This window comes from Leptinotarsa decemlineata, unplaced genomic scaffold, assembly GCF_025532065.1.
Source record: "Leptinotarsa decemlineata unplaced genomic scaffold, Ldec_3_MD MMD2_tig00026340_RagTag_RagTag, whole genome shotgun sequence".
Classification (NCBI taxonomy): domain Eukaryota; kingdom Metazoa; phylum Arthropoda; class Insecta; order Coleoptera; family Chrysomelidae; genus Leptinotarsa; species Leptinotarsa decemlineata.
In genome coordinates this window covers 3,549,315-3,563,082 of record NW_027412694.1, presented here as the reverse complement: position 1 = coordinate 3,563,082, position 13,768 = coordinate 3,549,315, and the positions used below count along the sequence as shown (strand labels likewise).

The 13,768-nt window shown below is 33.1% G+C and overlaps 1 protein-coding gene across 1 annotated transcript; it reads left to right on the top strand.

The window, feature by feature from the left end:
- Window positions 1-211: 211 nt before the first annotated feature.
- On the top strand, window positions 212-3,553 carry LOC111504092 (uncharacterized). Its single transcript, XM_023158583.2, has 4 exons — window positions 212-365; window positions 1,641-1,923; window positions 3,007-3,136; window positions 3,226-3,553. Exons 1-4 carry the CDS (start codon window positions 351-353, stop codon window positions 3,431-3,433), a joined length of 636 nt encoding a protein of 211 aa, XP_023014351.1. The 5' UTR covers window positions 212-350; the 3' UTR covers window positions 3,434-3,553.
- The last annotated feature ends 10,215 nt before the right edge of the window (window positions 3,554-13,768 follow it).

The window sequence follows — 13,768 nt, the reverse complement described above, 5'->3', positions numbered from 1 at the left end:
GAGTTATATTAAAAACTCTTGACCAGAAGTTATTTTCGGGTAATATTGTATATTATATTTTCCAGTGTTTCATCATTAAACATATATTGTCTTCGATGAAATATACTTCATTGTCATCTGGTTCATCAAAACCAGTTCAGAATTGATATCTCATGAATTACAAAAGTTCAAAGTTCTTGAAAATCACCTTCACTTAGAATGGTATAGTTTTAATTCAAGTGTTGCATTAGGCAAATTTTGGAGGAGGGATTGAATGGTTTGATGATTCAATAAAATGGGGAACCGATCTCAAACTGTCAGAAGAAGATTCAAGAGTCCAATTGGTGTGACTGAATTACATTATTTCGATAATGATGAAATTTCTGGTGAGTAATTTTTGGGAAATTGGGCAAAGTTAATCAAAAAAAATAATCACTTTTAAAAATGTATTGATTAACTTATCCGTTTGATAATGATCATATGACATAATATACCACAAACAGCAATCAAATCTATTATCACATTCTAATTGAATTCAATTGATAAAGTCTATATAGAGAGTTTTGCTATGTAGTAGTTTGATTGAACTTGAAATGGATGGATAAATATTATTCTGGACTCTTGGGTTAAAATCTCATCATGACAGATGAGTTCAAACCAGTTGTACCAAAAAAAATATTTTCATTTCTCAATGAAATAAACGTTTTGAAATATAAATTGATTATTTTCAAATATATTAAGATAATATAAAATTAAAAGAGGCCTTTATTCTTGTCATAATGTCGTATTACAAGGATTTATATCATTCTGCAATTCGGTAGATTACTTAACTTGATGTTTAGAGACTCAAATCTGGCTCCGTCTGCAGAATTTTAAATCAATAATTTCACTGTTTTTTAATGACTCTGATGTAAGTTCCTTCGACAGGTAATATGTGTAATACGATGTTTGTCAAAGTGGTTAACTGACTATCTATCGATGCGTTACAAGGAATTTTTTGATATAATTTTGTTGCCATTTTGCCATTTTTCATATTTCTCTTCTAGATGAGTAGCCCAGTATGCATCTTTCTGATATGCATCAGATATCAAATATGTATACCATATAAAATTCTCATTCTTTTTTTTGATAAGCAAAATTATTGAATACAAGTTATTGATGAGATTACTCGAAAGAAGATGATTCATTCATTTTTCGTCGAGTAACTTATCGGAATAAACTAGATATTTGCCTTTTCTACAACTGAATACTGTTCTATATTACTCCTTCCAATTTTTCCAGATTGTGAAATGGACGTAGTTCCAAATTAGGTTAATAAAAACTATGATTTCCCCAAAAAAAAAAGTCTCTTCAAAGACATTTCACAAAATGACGAAATCTCAATCCAGTTGTCTTGTCAGTTTTGTATTTTCCTTGAAATTACATGACTGGTATGTGCTTGAAATTAGCACATCCCTATCATAATTGATAGGTGTTTGGAAACATGCTCCAACCTTCATCTAGATGAGAAAAAGACATTAAATTCAATACAATTTGACTGAAGTAGTTATGGAAAATATCACATCTGGAAAGTTGGGGCTAAATCATCTGAGACTACCTGATCCAAAAAATATATATTCTCTTCCTGATTATCATAGTTACATTCACCATTTCTGTTTCAGGCTATTTTGTCCTTAATTGGGCTATGTACCGCAGCCGTTCAATACAAACCTTTCCAATACGCTAAAAAGCCTCAAATAGTTCAATATATACAAGATAAGTCTAGTCTGTCCATCGATAATGGTGCCTACATACATGATAATTCAGGTGCATACAATGATGATGGTCAGTATCATCATGATAACAGCGGCTCTTACATACCAGATGACTCAGGAAGATATATTCATTCAGACGAAGATTATCATCACGTTGGTGATGGTAACTATGGTGGAAATAACATAAGAGGTAGGTGTGCTAAGTCATAAAGAGTGAGAGAAATCTTAACAATTTCATAAAGTGAACTGAAAGATATGACATTTAAATTCTATGATTCGTGATATTATAGAATATCAATGAATGAGATAACACCTAATGAATAGCAAAAAAATTCAGGTAGGTAAATTTTTGACTACGAATTCGTGTCATATCCATCTCGTCACTTGAAATATATGTATTTCCAAATATTTATTCAAATTTTAAATAAAATATCCCAGATCACGATCATCAATGTCACAGTTGGGTTCGGAAATATTTTTGTTCATGTGACTTTATGATCAATAGGTATATTTTGATTTGGAACTGGTTGTCAATGTTTCTTATGAATGTTATGTAGTCAACATAAAAAAACGATTTGTAAACACTAACAATTGAATTCTTCCAAAAGAAAAAATCAATTATAGATCTGAATCTCTAACATTTATAATTTCCATCTCAATTTCGAAGAGGAATGGAATTTTCTGTTACCCAAATATACACTTCTCAATTTATCTCATCTATTCTTATTGAGATTCATATACCACACACTATATAGCAGTTCATTCAATTAAAATATTGTTTTATCGATTTGTAGTCAAGTTTGAACTGATATTATGAATATGCCATTGGAAACAGTGAAAAATATCTGAAGTGGAATTCATAATCAAAAATACTCTCATCAATTGAAAGTGACACTTGAGAAAACATCTACAGTGACTGATCAATGTTATTTTCATAAATTGAAACATGAAAGATAAATTAATTCAACACATTAAATCGAAATGACCAGCAACGAATGAACCATTTCTATTATAAATAATTTACATATGATTATGGTGAAGTGACCTCAGACATAACATCTATTAGATCAATCAGGCATGTTTCCAAGCTATTAAGTTAGCATTCCTTTTCGACTCGACAGTCTCACAACAATTTGTATGATAATTGACCAAAATTTTGTCAACATATACTTCGTTAGGGTTACTGCTTAATATTCTTGAAATTATGTTCACTCTAGGATTGTTCCATGAATTTTCATTTTGACTATATCAACGATATTATCACAATTTCTAGGAGTGTCAGTTACTGATTTCCCCCAGGCCAGTGTCAGAAAAAATTCAAATTCAGCTGGTTCGAAGGACTACAACAAATATGGCATAATCAGGAAAATAGAACAAATATTGGAAGATGGTTACCACTACATGTAGGTATATCTTTCAACAAATTTTTAATATTTTCAATTTCAATATTTACGAGAAAAATATATTATGTCTCAAACTCATTTTTTCACAGATATGAAACTGAAAATGAAATACTGGGAGAAGAGGAAGGCCATCTGGTGAATAAAGGACAAAAGGACGAGTACATGGATGTCAAGGGATTTTACAAATACATTGGAAATGACAATGTAGAATATAAAGTAGAGTACACAGTAGATTCTGAAAATGGTTTTGTACCCAAAGGAGATCATATTCCACAACTTCCACAATCATCATCGTGAGGTGAATTCCATTTGGGATCAAGAACATCTCACAGAGTTCATAGAGCAAAATTGTGTGATTTTTCCTGAAACTTCATTCTATTACTCTTTTTTATGTAAATAAATAACGGAAACTACATACGTATATGTTTCAATTATAGTATCAGTCCAGAAATATTCCTTTCTTCAAATCAGTTGCCTGAATCATAACCAAAATAGAACTATACAGTGTGTGAAAGCCAAAAGGGATAAAATTATCATATCGGTTATGGTACATATTTTTACAAAATCCACAAACACGTCAAATTTAAATTATAATTTGACATACTTCAATGGAAAAATGCTACCCTTACCTTCAACCCCCGTTGAATTACAGGTTCAACCCTCAATATTTTAAAAGGGAAGTATAGGCTTGTGATATATTGTTTGAAAGATCTCTTCATTCAAAAATTCAAAAATGTTATCGTTTAAAGTTCATTGCAAAAATTGAGATAAAATAAATTAAAATCATGTGGTTACCGAAAGTCGATAAAATACACTCGAAACTTATTGCAATATACTCAAAATTTATTTCATGTTGAGGTATTTGTAATAACTTAAAATTTATCCTATTTGTATGTGTGTGCCACCATGTATATTCACATTGTACCTACCACTTTTTATATATATGTTTTTGTTGAATGGTATGTTTACTTCCTCAAAATAAACAGTTGTTAAAATGGAATCGTAGAATCATTACATGGCGCTGCGAACAGGATAAAAAAATATAATAAATTGTGTGAATTTTAAACGTTGTGAAAAATAAGTTATGGCTGATTATCGAGGTATTGCGCCACTTGACATGAGCGGAAATGTTTCGGAGAAGTGGAATTTTTGGATAAAAAAGTTCAAAAATTATCTAAAGGCAGCAGAGTTAGATAGAAAAAAGGAGGATCTGCAATGTGCTCAATTACTGCAATACATTGGTGATGAAGGATTGCACATTTATAATACTTTTCAATTTTCGGATGGTGAAACAGATAAAATTGAACCTTTGATAAAAAAGTTTCAAGAGCATTTTCAACCGAAAAAAATCTTACGTTTGAAAGATACAAATTCATCAATAGGAAGCAATCTGAAGGAGAAACAGTACAACAATATGTAACGGAACTTAAGAATAGGGCAAAAAACTGTGAGTTGGGAGACATAGAAGAAAGTTTAACGTGTTCAGTGTTAATAAGTGGACTAATTTCGGTTGAGTTGAAACAACGATTATTAGAAGATGATGAATTGGAACTGAAAAAGGCAGTTCAAATATGTTTGTCGGCTGAGGAGTCCAAAAAACAAGAGAAAGAGATGGCAGGAGAAAGAACAGTGTGTAGTATACAAAAACATTCAAGAATTTTTCAAGGAACGCGAAAATTTAATACGTATCAGCACCAGACAAGGCAGCAATCAAGTGAATGTCCAAATCAACACCAGATAGCGGGCTCGTCAGGTCAGTCATTCAGGCAGCAGAGATCTGAAGTACCAAGCCAGATGAAAGGTCTCTGTTATAGGTGTGGCTCACAACACATGAGAGGTAAAAACTGTCCGGCTACTGGTAAACAATGCAGTTTCTGTGGTAAGTTTAATCATTTCCACAAAATGTGTCGCCAGCGGAATATTCATTTGGTTCATTCTGAGAACTGTAATATGGAGGAGGCTGATGTCATAGGTGAAAACTTGTCTCAAAATAGAGTATTTATTGGAATGGTAAATGACACATCTGAGATTCGGTGTCAACAATGGAAAGTAGAAATTTTTGTAAATAAAGTAGCCACTATTAGTTTTAAGCTAGATACTGGAGCGATGGTGAATGTTCTGAGTAAAAAAGATTTGATAAAAATCAATTTGCCGATTGAAAAAATAAAGAAAACTAATGTAAAATTAACTAACTGTTCCAATGCTAGTATTCCTGTTGTAGGAGAGTGTGAATTGAATTGTTCTTTAAGATTAAGATTAGATTAAGATTATGTATTAAAATTTATCATAGTAGATATTGATTCTTTCGCCATCTTAGGTTTGAATACGTGTATACAAATGAATTTAATTAAAAAAATCGATTTTTTGAACAGAACTGTTTGTCAAACATGGAGAAAGAAAATATTATCTGTAAAGTAGATTATCCTACATAATGGGTGAATTCCATAGTTTTAGTGAAAAAACCTAACGGATCTCTTCGAATTTGTCTAGATCCTAGAGATTCAAATGAGAATATATTACGGGAATACTTTCCTTTGCCTACTTTTGAAGAAATTGTGTCCAAGTTAAATGGTGCGAAATATTTCAGTACTTTGGATGCAATGTCCGGGTTCTGGCAAATATCTTCAGATTCTCAGAGTTCAGATCTGTGCACTTTTGCCACTCCTTTCGGAAAATACAAGTTTTTAAGGCTTCCATATGAGGTTAGTTGTGCACCAGAGGTTTTCCATAAAAAATTTAAAGAAATTTTTAATTTTACTGGAGTGGAAATTTACATAGATGATCTACTTGTGTGGGAAAGAAATAAAAAAGAACATGATGAAAATCTTGAGAGAGTATTGAAAATGGCAGAGTTGAATAATATCCGATTTAACAAGGAAAAATGTAAATTTGCAGTAACGGAAATCAACTATTTAGGTCATAAAATAACTTCAAATGGATTCAGTCCAGATGATTCTAAGATCAGTGCCATTACAGAGATGCATGCACCGAAAAATAAAGTCGAGTTGCATCGTTTCCTAGGCATGATAACGTATGTAGGAAAATTTGTTGACAACCTCGCAGAAATGACATCAGCTTTACGTATGTTACTAAAAAAAATGTTGCTTGGTCTTGGGATCAAATTCATGAAAATTCGTTCAGAAAATTAAAAGAAATACTTGTTAAAAAACCCGTTTTAAGATTTTACAATCAGAATGAACAGATTGTTGTATCAGCTGATGCATCTCAAAATGGGGTAGGGGCAGTGTTGTTGCAAAAAAATTTACCGTGCATATATGCTTCAAAAGCTCTATCAGAAACACAGAAAAGATATGCGCAGATTGAGAAAGAGCTTTATGCCCTATGTTTCGCATGTGAACGGTTCCATCAGTATATTTTTGGAAAATCAATAATCTTGGAAACCGATCACAAGCCTCTTGTTCAAATTTTCAACAAACCATTATACAATTGTCCCCCTAGGCTACAAAGAATGTTTATACGCCTACAAAGGTATGATATTTGTCTCGTACATAAACCTGGTAAACAACTTCACATTGCCGATACGTTGTCCCGGTCATTTGTAGAAAATTCTGCAGAAGTTGGAGACTTTGAAAAAGAAATAGAGGCACAAATTTGTATGCTCCGGTTGAATTTGAACGCCATCGATCAAAGAATAACGGAACTAAAGGAATCTACTGCAAATGATCCAGAATTAATTCAATTATTAAAATATGTTAGAGATGGCTGGCCAGAAAAAAGTCAGGATTGTAAACTTAATTTTTTTTATGAATTTAAAGATGAAATAACTGAGGTAGATGGCCTTTTGTATATAAAAATATAAAACTGATTGTTCCTTTGAACATGCGCGAAGAAATGCTCTCTAGACTACATTACGAACACATGGGTATGAATAAAACTAAAAATAAAGCAAGAGCAATATTTTTCTGGCCAGGCATGTCAAAAGATATAGAAAATCGCATAAAAAACTGTCAAACCTGCGCAAAATTTGGAACAAATAAGCCAAAGGACATCATGCTCTCCCACGAATTGCCAAATTTACTATGGGAGAAAGTGGGTTGTGATTTATTCTTTTTTAACAATGAGACATATTTATTAGTTGTTGATTATTTTTCAAAGTATATTGAATTGGCAAAATGCGTTGATAGCTCATCATCATTACAAATAATTACAAGTTTGAAATCAATTTTCGCTAGGCATGGACTTCCAAAAATTTTGATTAGTGATGGAGGTCCGCAATTCACAAGGTTGCATTTCAAACAATTTTCAAATGAGTGGCAATTTAAACACATTAGATCTAGTCCTTTTTATCCTCAATCGAATGGTTTAGTAGAGAGACAAATTCAAACTCTGAAACGAATGCTGAGAAAAGCTCTTCATGATAATAAAGCCTTGTACATGGTATTATTGCAATATAGAAATACACCCTTATCATCTCATATCGATTCCCCCGCTAAACTCCTGATGTCAAGACATCTCAGAGATACCCTACCAAGGAAAATTTCCGAGTTCACACCAAGTACAATTGATTATGAAAAAATTAAAAATGCTTTGGAAAAAGGACAAACAATTCAAAAACAATACTATAACAAAAACTCAAAAACAGATAGTCACAACTTTCGAAAGGGTGATAATGTTTTAGTAAAAAAACAATTATCTGATAAGGTTTGGAATAACGCCAAAATTGTATCAAAAAATGTTGAGAAACCTAGATCATACGATGTAGAAATGGCGGATGGTAATATTCTGAATAGAAATAAGAAGTTTATAAAAATTTTCAACAATGACTCAAATAAAAATGGAGAAATAGTAAGTCCACAACAAAATATCTATAGTTATGACAGAAATAGAAATATTTCAGATCAAACAAGGAAAACCGAAATTAGCGATTCAGATGATGATGTAATAATTGTTCCTAATTGTACTAAATCTGGAAGGGAAATTAGAGCTCCATGTAGACTGAACTATTCCTAAAAAAAAAAATTAAGTAAGGGAAATGTAATAACTTGAAATTTAAACAGTTGTTAAAATGGAATCGTAGAATCATTACAGTATTGATGATATAAAAGTAAGAAACAATCTTAGCAATGTTCTCAAGGAACAAAAGCAAAATAGAGAAGCAGTTTCGCGAGATTGGTCATGTGGGGCAGATAAAAAAGCAGCTGCAAATGCAATGAGTGGTGAACTCAAATTAGAATATCCTTGGATCTTTTTCCATTAAGGCAACTTGAATGGCGATAATTATTTGGCACTACTTCAAAATGATGATGTCATTCCAAGTTTAGCCAATTTATATTCTGATCTATAGGTAACCCTCAAGTTCCAGTGAATACGATATGGTTTCAGCAAGATGGAGCACCTCCACATTACCAAGTTAATGTGTGGCAATATCTCGATAAAACATTTCCCAATCGGTGTAGAAGGAGGATCGATTGAATGTCCAACGCGATCACCTGATCTTTCATCATTTTATTTCGTTTTATGGGGATTTGTAAAGAGCAATGTGTACAAAACTGAACCTTCAGATTCAAATGACTTAAGAGAACGAATAACGCTTACGATGAGGTCGGTCACGCCTGATATAATAAATAATATCAAAATACAGTTTTATTTGAGATTAGGATGTTGCAAAGACGTTCGCGGTAAACATTTTGAACATCTACTTCGTTAACATCTGTAGTTCTGTTTCGTATTCTACATTTCTTTTTACATTACATTTTAGTTTTTGAGTGTATTTAATCGAATTTCGGTAGCCACATGATTTTAATTTATTTTATCTCAATTGTAGCAATAAACTTGAAAGCAATAACATTTCTGAATAGAGAGTGAAGAGACCTTTCAAATGATATATCACAAACCTATACTCTCCATTCAAAAATTGGGGGTTTTACGTGTCATTCGAAGGGGCTTAAAGGTAAGGGTTGAAGAATGTAAAATTATAATTCACATTTGACGTGTTTCGGGATATTTTTTTGAATATCTACAGTAACCAAAATAATGAATTTATTCCATTTGGCTTTTACACACAGTATATGTGGAAGCTCATTTCAAAAATCTTTTGGAAAACAGTACTGTACTTGAGTTCAAAATGACAAGATTTGGCGGTCTGACAGCTTTTCCGTATTATATGAGTATTACGCGCCTTAGAATATCAAGCATGTGCGCGGCGAAATTAAAAGTGTATCTAAAATTCACTCATCTAGGTAATCTGAGCCGAAATTTGGACATTGCGTATTGTTGAAACAAAAAGATATTCCCAATGTTGTATATTTTAGTTGTCCTACAAAGAAGCTACTTCATCAATACATATTTTTCTGGAATGAGAACTGACCTAGTTCTATGATAATCAGTTTAAAATCTGTTGATGAGCATATAATTTATATTATAATTTCAAAATATAGAAGAGACTGAAAGGCACTATCGCACAAAACTAAGTAAATGACTGATCTGTACAATGACACTTTCAATAATGAATAATCCTTTCGTAATAAACTGAAACATCAGACAATGAATGATATTAAGAATAAATCATAACCCCTGTTGATTCAGACGGCAAGGAGCGATGCCATAACAATACACACATCGAAAAAGTCTAGGGTTATTTTTACAACATACTAAATATCATAAAAATAAATGCATGAGGTCGTTTAATTTCGATTAAATTGGTACACTCGACCACCCTGTAGATTTCTATGGGTTGAACAAAGCCTGCGAAAACGGTAACTAATTTTTTATCAAGTTTTTTACAAACTGTAGGTTTTCCCCTAAAATGAATAATCTGAAAGTGTCGAGTTTGTACATTCTATGCAGTTCTTGCTCAGCAATTAAACTGGAAATATTGTGCTTTAACATGAAACACCATCACTTACCATTGGCTGAGATGAATAGAGCTGTAGGGCTTCTTCAAGGTGACATGCGACAAAATGATGTAGCTCTTCGTTTGGGGGTCTCCCAAAGTGTTATCAGTCGATTGTGGCGGCGTTTCCGTGAAACTGGCAGTCCCGCCGAACAACATCCAGGGCGAGGACGCGCTACAACTGCAGTTCAAGACCGATTTTTGGTCTTAACCGCAAGAAGACAACCGACAATCACAGCACCTAAGTTGGTTAACGTGTTGCAGCAGACGCACCAGGTAACCATTGGTCGTGATACTGTCAAAAATCGACTGCATGAAGCAGATCTCCACAACAGGCCACTTAGATGTCCACCTTTGTCGAGAGGCAATCACGGTAGAAGATTAGAGTGGTGTCAAGAACATCAAAACTGGGATGCAAATGATTGGGCCACAGTTTTGTTTACAGACGAATTCAGATTTGGATTTCATCCAGATTTTCGTCGAGTAAGACTGTGGAGACGACCTGGAAATAATGAACGTTTGAGACACGTCCAGGAAGTCCACACATACAGAGGTGGTACAGTAATGCTATGGGGCGGAATCATGATCGGCGGCAGAACCGATCTCGTTTTTCCAAATCGCTCCCTCACAGCTCGACAGTACCTCGACACCAATCTTCTACCTATCGTCCGTCCGTTTGCTGGTGAAAACTTCCACCTAATGCACGCTAATGCTCGTACACATTTCGCGCGTCTAGTGACTGACTGGCTCACCAACGAAGGAGTTGATGTATTGCCATGGCCAGCACAATCACCGGACCTGAATCCCATCCAGTATGTGTGGGACATGCTTCAACGAAGAATTACTCCGCATATGGGGAACATTCACACAACGTTTTAATTGAGAGAGCTTTTAATCGCTGAATGGGCAAATGTACCTCAACAAGACATTGACAATCTCATTTTGTCGATGCACGATAGATATAGGGCCGTAATAAACCAGCGTGGAGGCCATACTTTGTACTGATTCCAATTTTTTTTGTATTATGATTTTTTTTCGGGGTGCCAAAGAAGAGCCATATTTTTTTTAGTTTTGCTTATATGCGCACTCAGTATTTTAGACCATTCAATACATTTTGTTGTAAGTTACATTCGTTTAATAATCACCCGTCAACTTTTTTTTCCCTAAAGCGATCTGAAAAAAAATTATTGCCATTTTTAAAAATATCCCTAGACTTTTCCGATGTGTGTATATTGATCCAAAAAGCAGCAAAAAGCTAATTACAAACTGTTGCATACAGTTCGTCTGAATATACAACACATAAAAAAATACATTCAACTTCGGTTAATCCCAGCAAAAAATTGAGAAAAAAAATATAATAGCATCAGGTCAGTACTTAAATAGATACAGGTACTTCAACATATGACGCTTCAAACTTGTTTCAAAGATGATGAGAGAGGTAGCCCCTTGAATAGAACCAGGTAATTCATTGAAAGCATTTAGACCTTCGAAAATAATGGAACTTTGTGAAGAGCTTTCCAACAGTTGTGGCAAATGGAAATTATTTCGGTTTCTTGTTTGATGTGGGCGAATCTGGTAGTTATAGATTATTTCATTAAAAATATATGGAGGTGCTAGATCCATCTCGATTTCATAAATAGAGAGTATTTGCAAACAGACATCCAGTTCAGTGCTGCTAGCATATGTTGAATAGATTAAGGACGATTACAAGCTTATTTTGTATCTTTTCTAGTCTATATATCTCATTTTCTTTTATTAAGTACAATATACCTCCACAATAGTTAAAATGGTGAAGTATTGAAACATTATATAGCGTAATCAATGTCCATCTGTTCAAATTTTGTATAAAAATAATCCAATTTACCTAAATACAATAGTTTTGATTGTATAGTTGGAATGATCTTGAAAACATAGCTGGTTGTCTATTATGACTCCTAAGTAGTTTACTTTCCTTCAACTGCGGTTTCTTCATTACCCTGCAATTCCTAGAAATTTGACGTAATTAACGACGGTAACCGAATATGTAGCGCAGATAAAGAAGTAGCAGATGAATACAAGTCCTCCTTTATAAATGTAAGTGAAAACATGTCGAAAAAATAGAATAACCGACCCAGCCAACATTGGAAAATAAAAGAAGCATTGAAAACTCGTTATTTTTACATGCTGTAACTGAATCTGAAATCATGGATATAATCTCTGGCTTGAAAAATAATACTTCACCTGGTCCAGATAAAATTTCAGTATTCTTCGTGAAAAAATTTCATAACTATCTATTGAAGCCATTATGTCATATCTTCAACTCAATTTTTAAGACTGGTAAAATTCCTTCCGCTTTCGAGGATTCTATCACAACTATGATTTATAAATCTGGTGAGAAACATAAAACAAATAATTACAGACTAATAACAGTAATAATAACTTTGCTGAAATATTTGAATATATTTAAAAAAATAGACTAGTTGACTATTGTAACATAAATGAGATTCTCTCCAAATCTCAATATGGATTCAGAGAAAATTTATCGACTGAAGGAGTAGTTTTTGAATTGACAAACAATGTTTTCAATAGTTTTTAGGATTAGGAAAAATGTATCACTGTATTTTTAGACTTATTAGCCAAGGCATTCGACACCGTCAATCATGATATCCTCTTTCAGCTATTACAGGACATTGGAGTTAGAGAAATGCCTCTTGAAATTTTCGAAGATTACTCATCTAACAGAATTCAGATATTGAAAATAATGATTCATATAGTAATCCGCTACCCGTCAGCATGGGCGTGCCTCAGAAAACAATAATAGGCCCCATTTAATTTTTGCTCTATGAAAACAATATTTCCAATATCAGCAATTTCAAATGAAAACTATTATCCTGCGCCGATGATACTGCTGTAGTATTTGTGAAAATTACTTGGAATGAAACATACGAAAACGCAAATGAAAACGATATATAACTGGTCAAGTAATAATCTATTGAGTGTCTCAACATTGATAAAACTGAATTTATAACTTTCTCTTCAACATGAAAAGACCATCCTGTCAAAAATTACATTACGATTCACAAATATACCTGTACTGAAAACTTGAACTGTGGATGTTCCCGAATATGTAAAACAAATACTATCAGATATTTAGGAGTCATGATGGACCAATTTCTACGCTAGAATTATCACATAGATCACATAGTAAAAAAACTCCGGAAACTAATTCGGAAATTGTATCAACTGAGAAGTATCTTAAGTAAAGATGTCATACTGACGGTGTACGGTGCCTTGGTGGAGTCGATGATTAGATACTGCATCATAGTATGGGGTGGCTTATTCAAAACATCACTACATAATCTTGACGTAATACAAAACACACTGATCAAAATCGTCTTGAAACGGAATACGAGATATTCTACGAGTTACTCTACGAACAAAGTGATTTGTTCGAAGTCAGAAAATTATACGCTTATCAATGTTTATTATGAATTTGTAGTAACCCCATTAACATCATTACACGTAAATATAATACGCTAATGACCTCCAACCAAGCAATTACAATACCACGCTGTAGATTGAGTCCTAACCAAAAATTTGTAACTTATTTTGGCCCGAAATTATGCAATAAGCTGCCACTCTAAAAAAAATATTACTAATTACTGTAAATCACAGAAGAAACTGAACATTTTCATCAGAAATCATTATGATCAATTGCAGGATATCTTTGAAAATGTTTGAGCTAAATTAATTTCTGATGAAGAAAAGAGAAATGAAACTTTTTATTTTTTTCTAATACT

Excerpts from the sequence above, each read along its gene's own strand:
- LOC111504092 (XM_023158583.2), top strand. Across the intron at positions 1,924-3,006 it reads TGGTGGAAATAACATAAGAG|GAGTGTCAGTTACTGATTTC; the intron begins GTAGGTGTGCTA and ends CACAATTTCTAG. Across the intron at positions 3,137-3,225 it reads GAAGATGGTTACCACTACAT|ATATGAAACTGAAAATGAAA; the intron begins GTAGGTATATCT and ends ATTTTTTCACAG.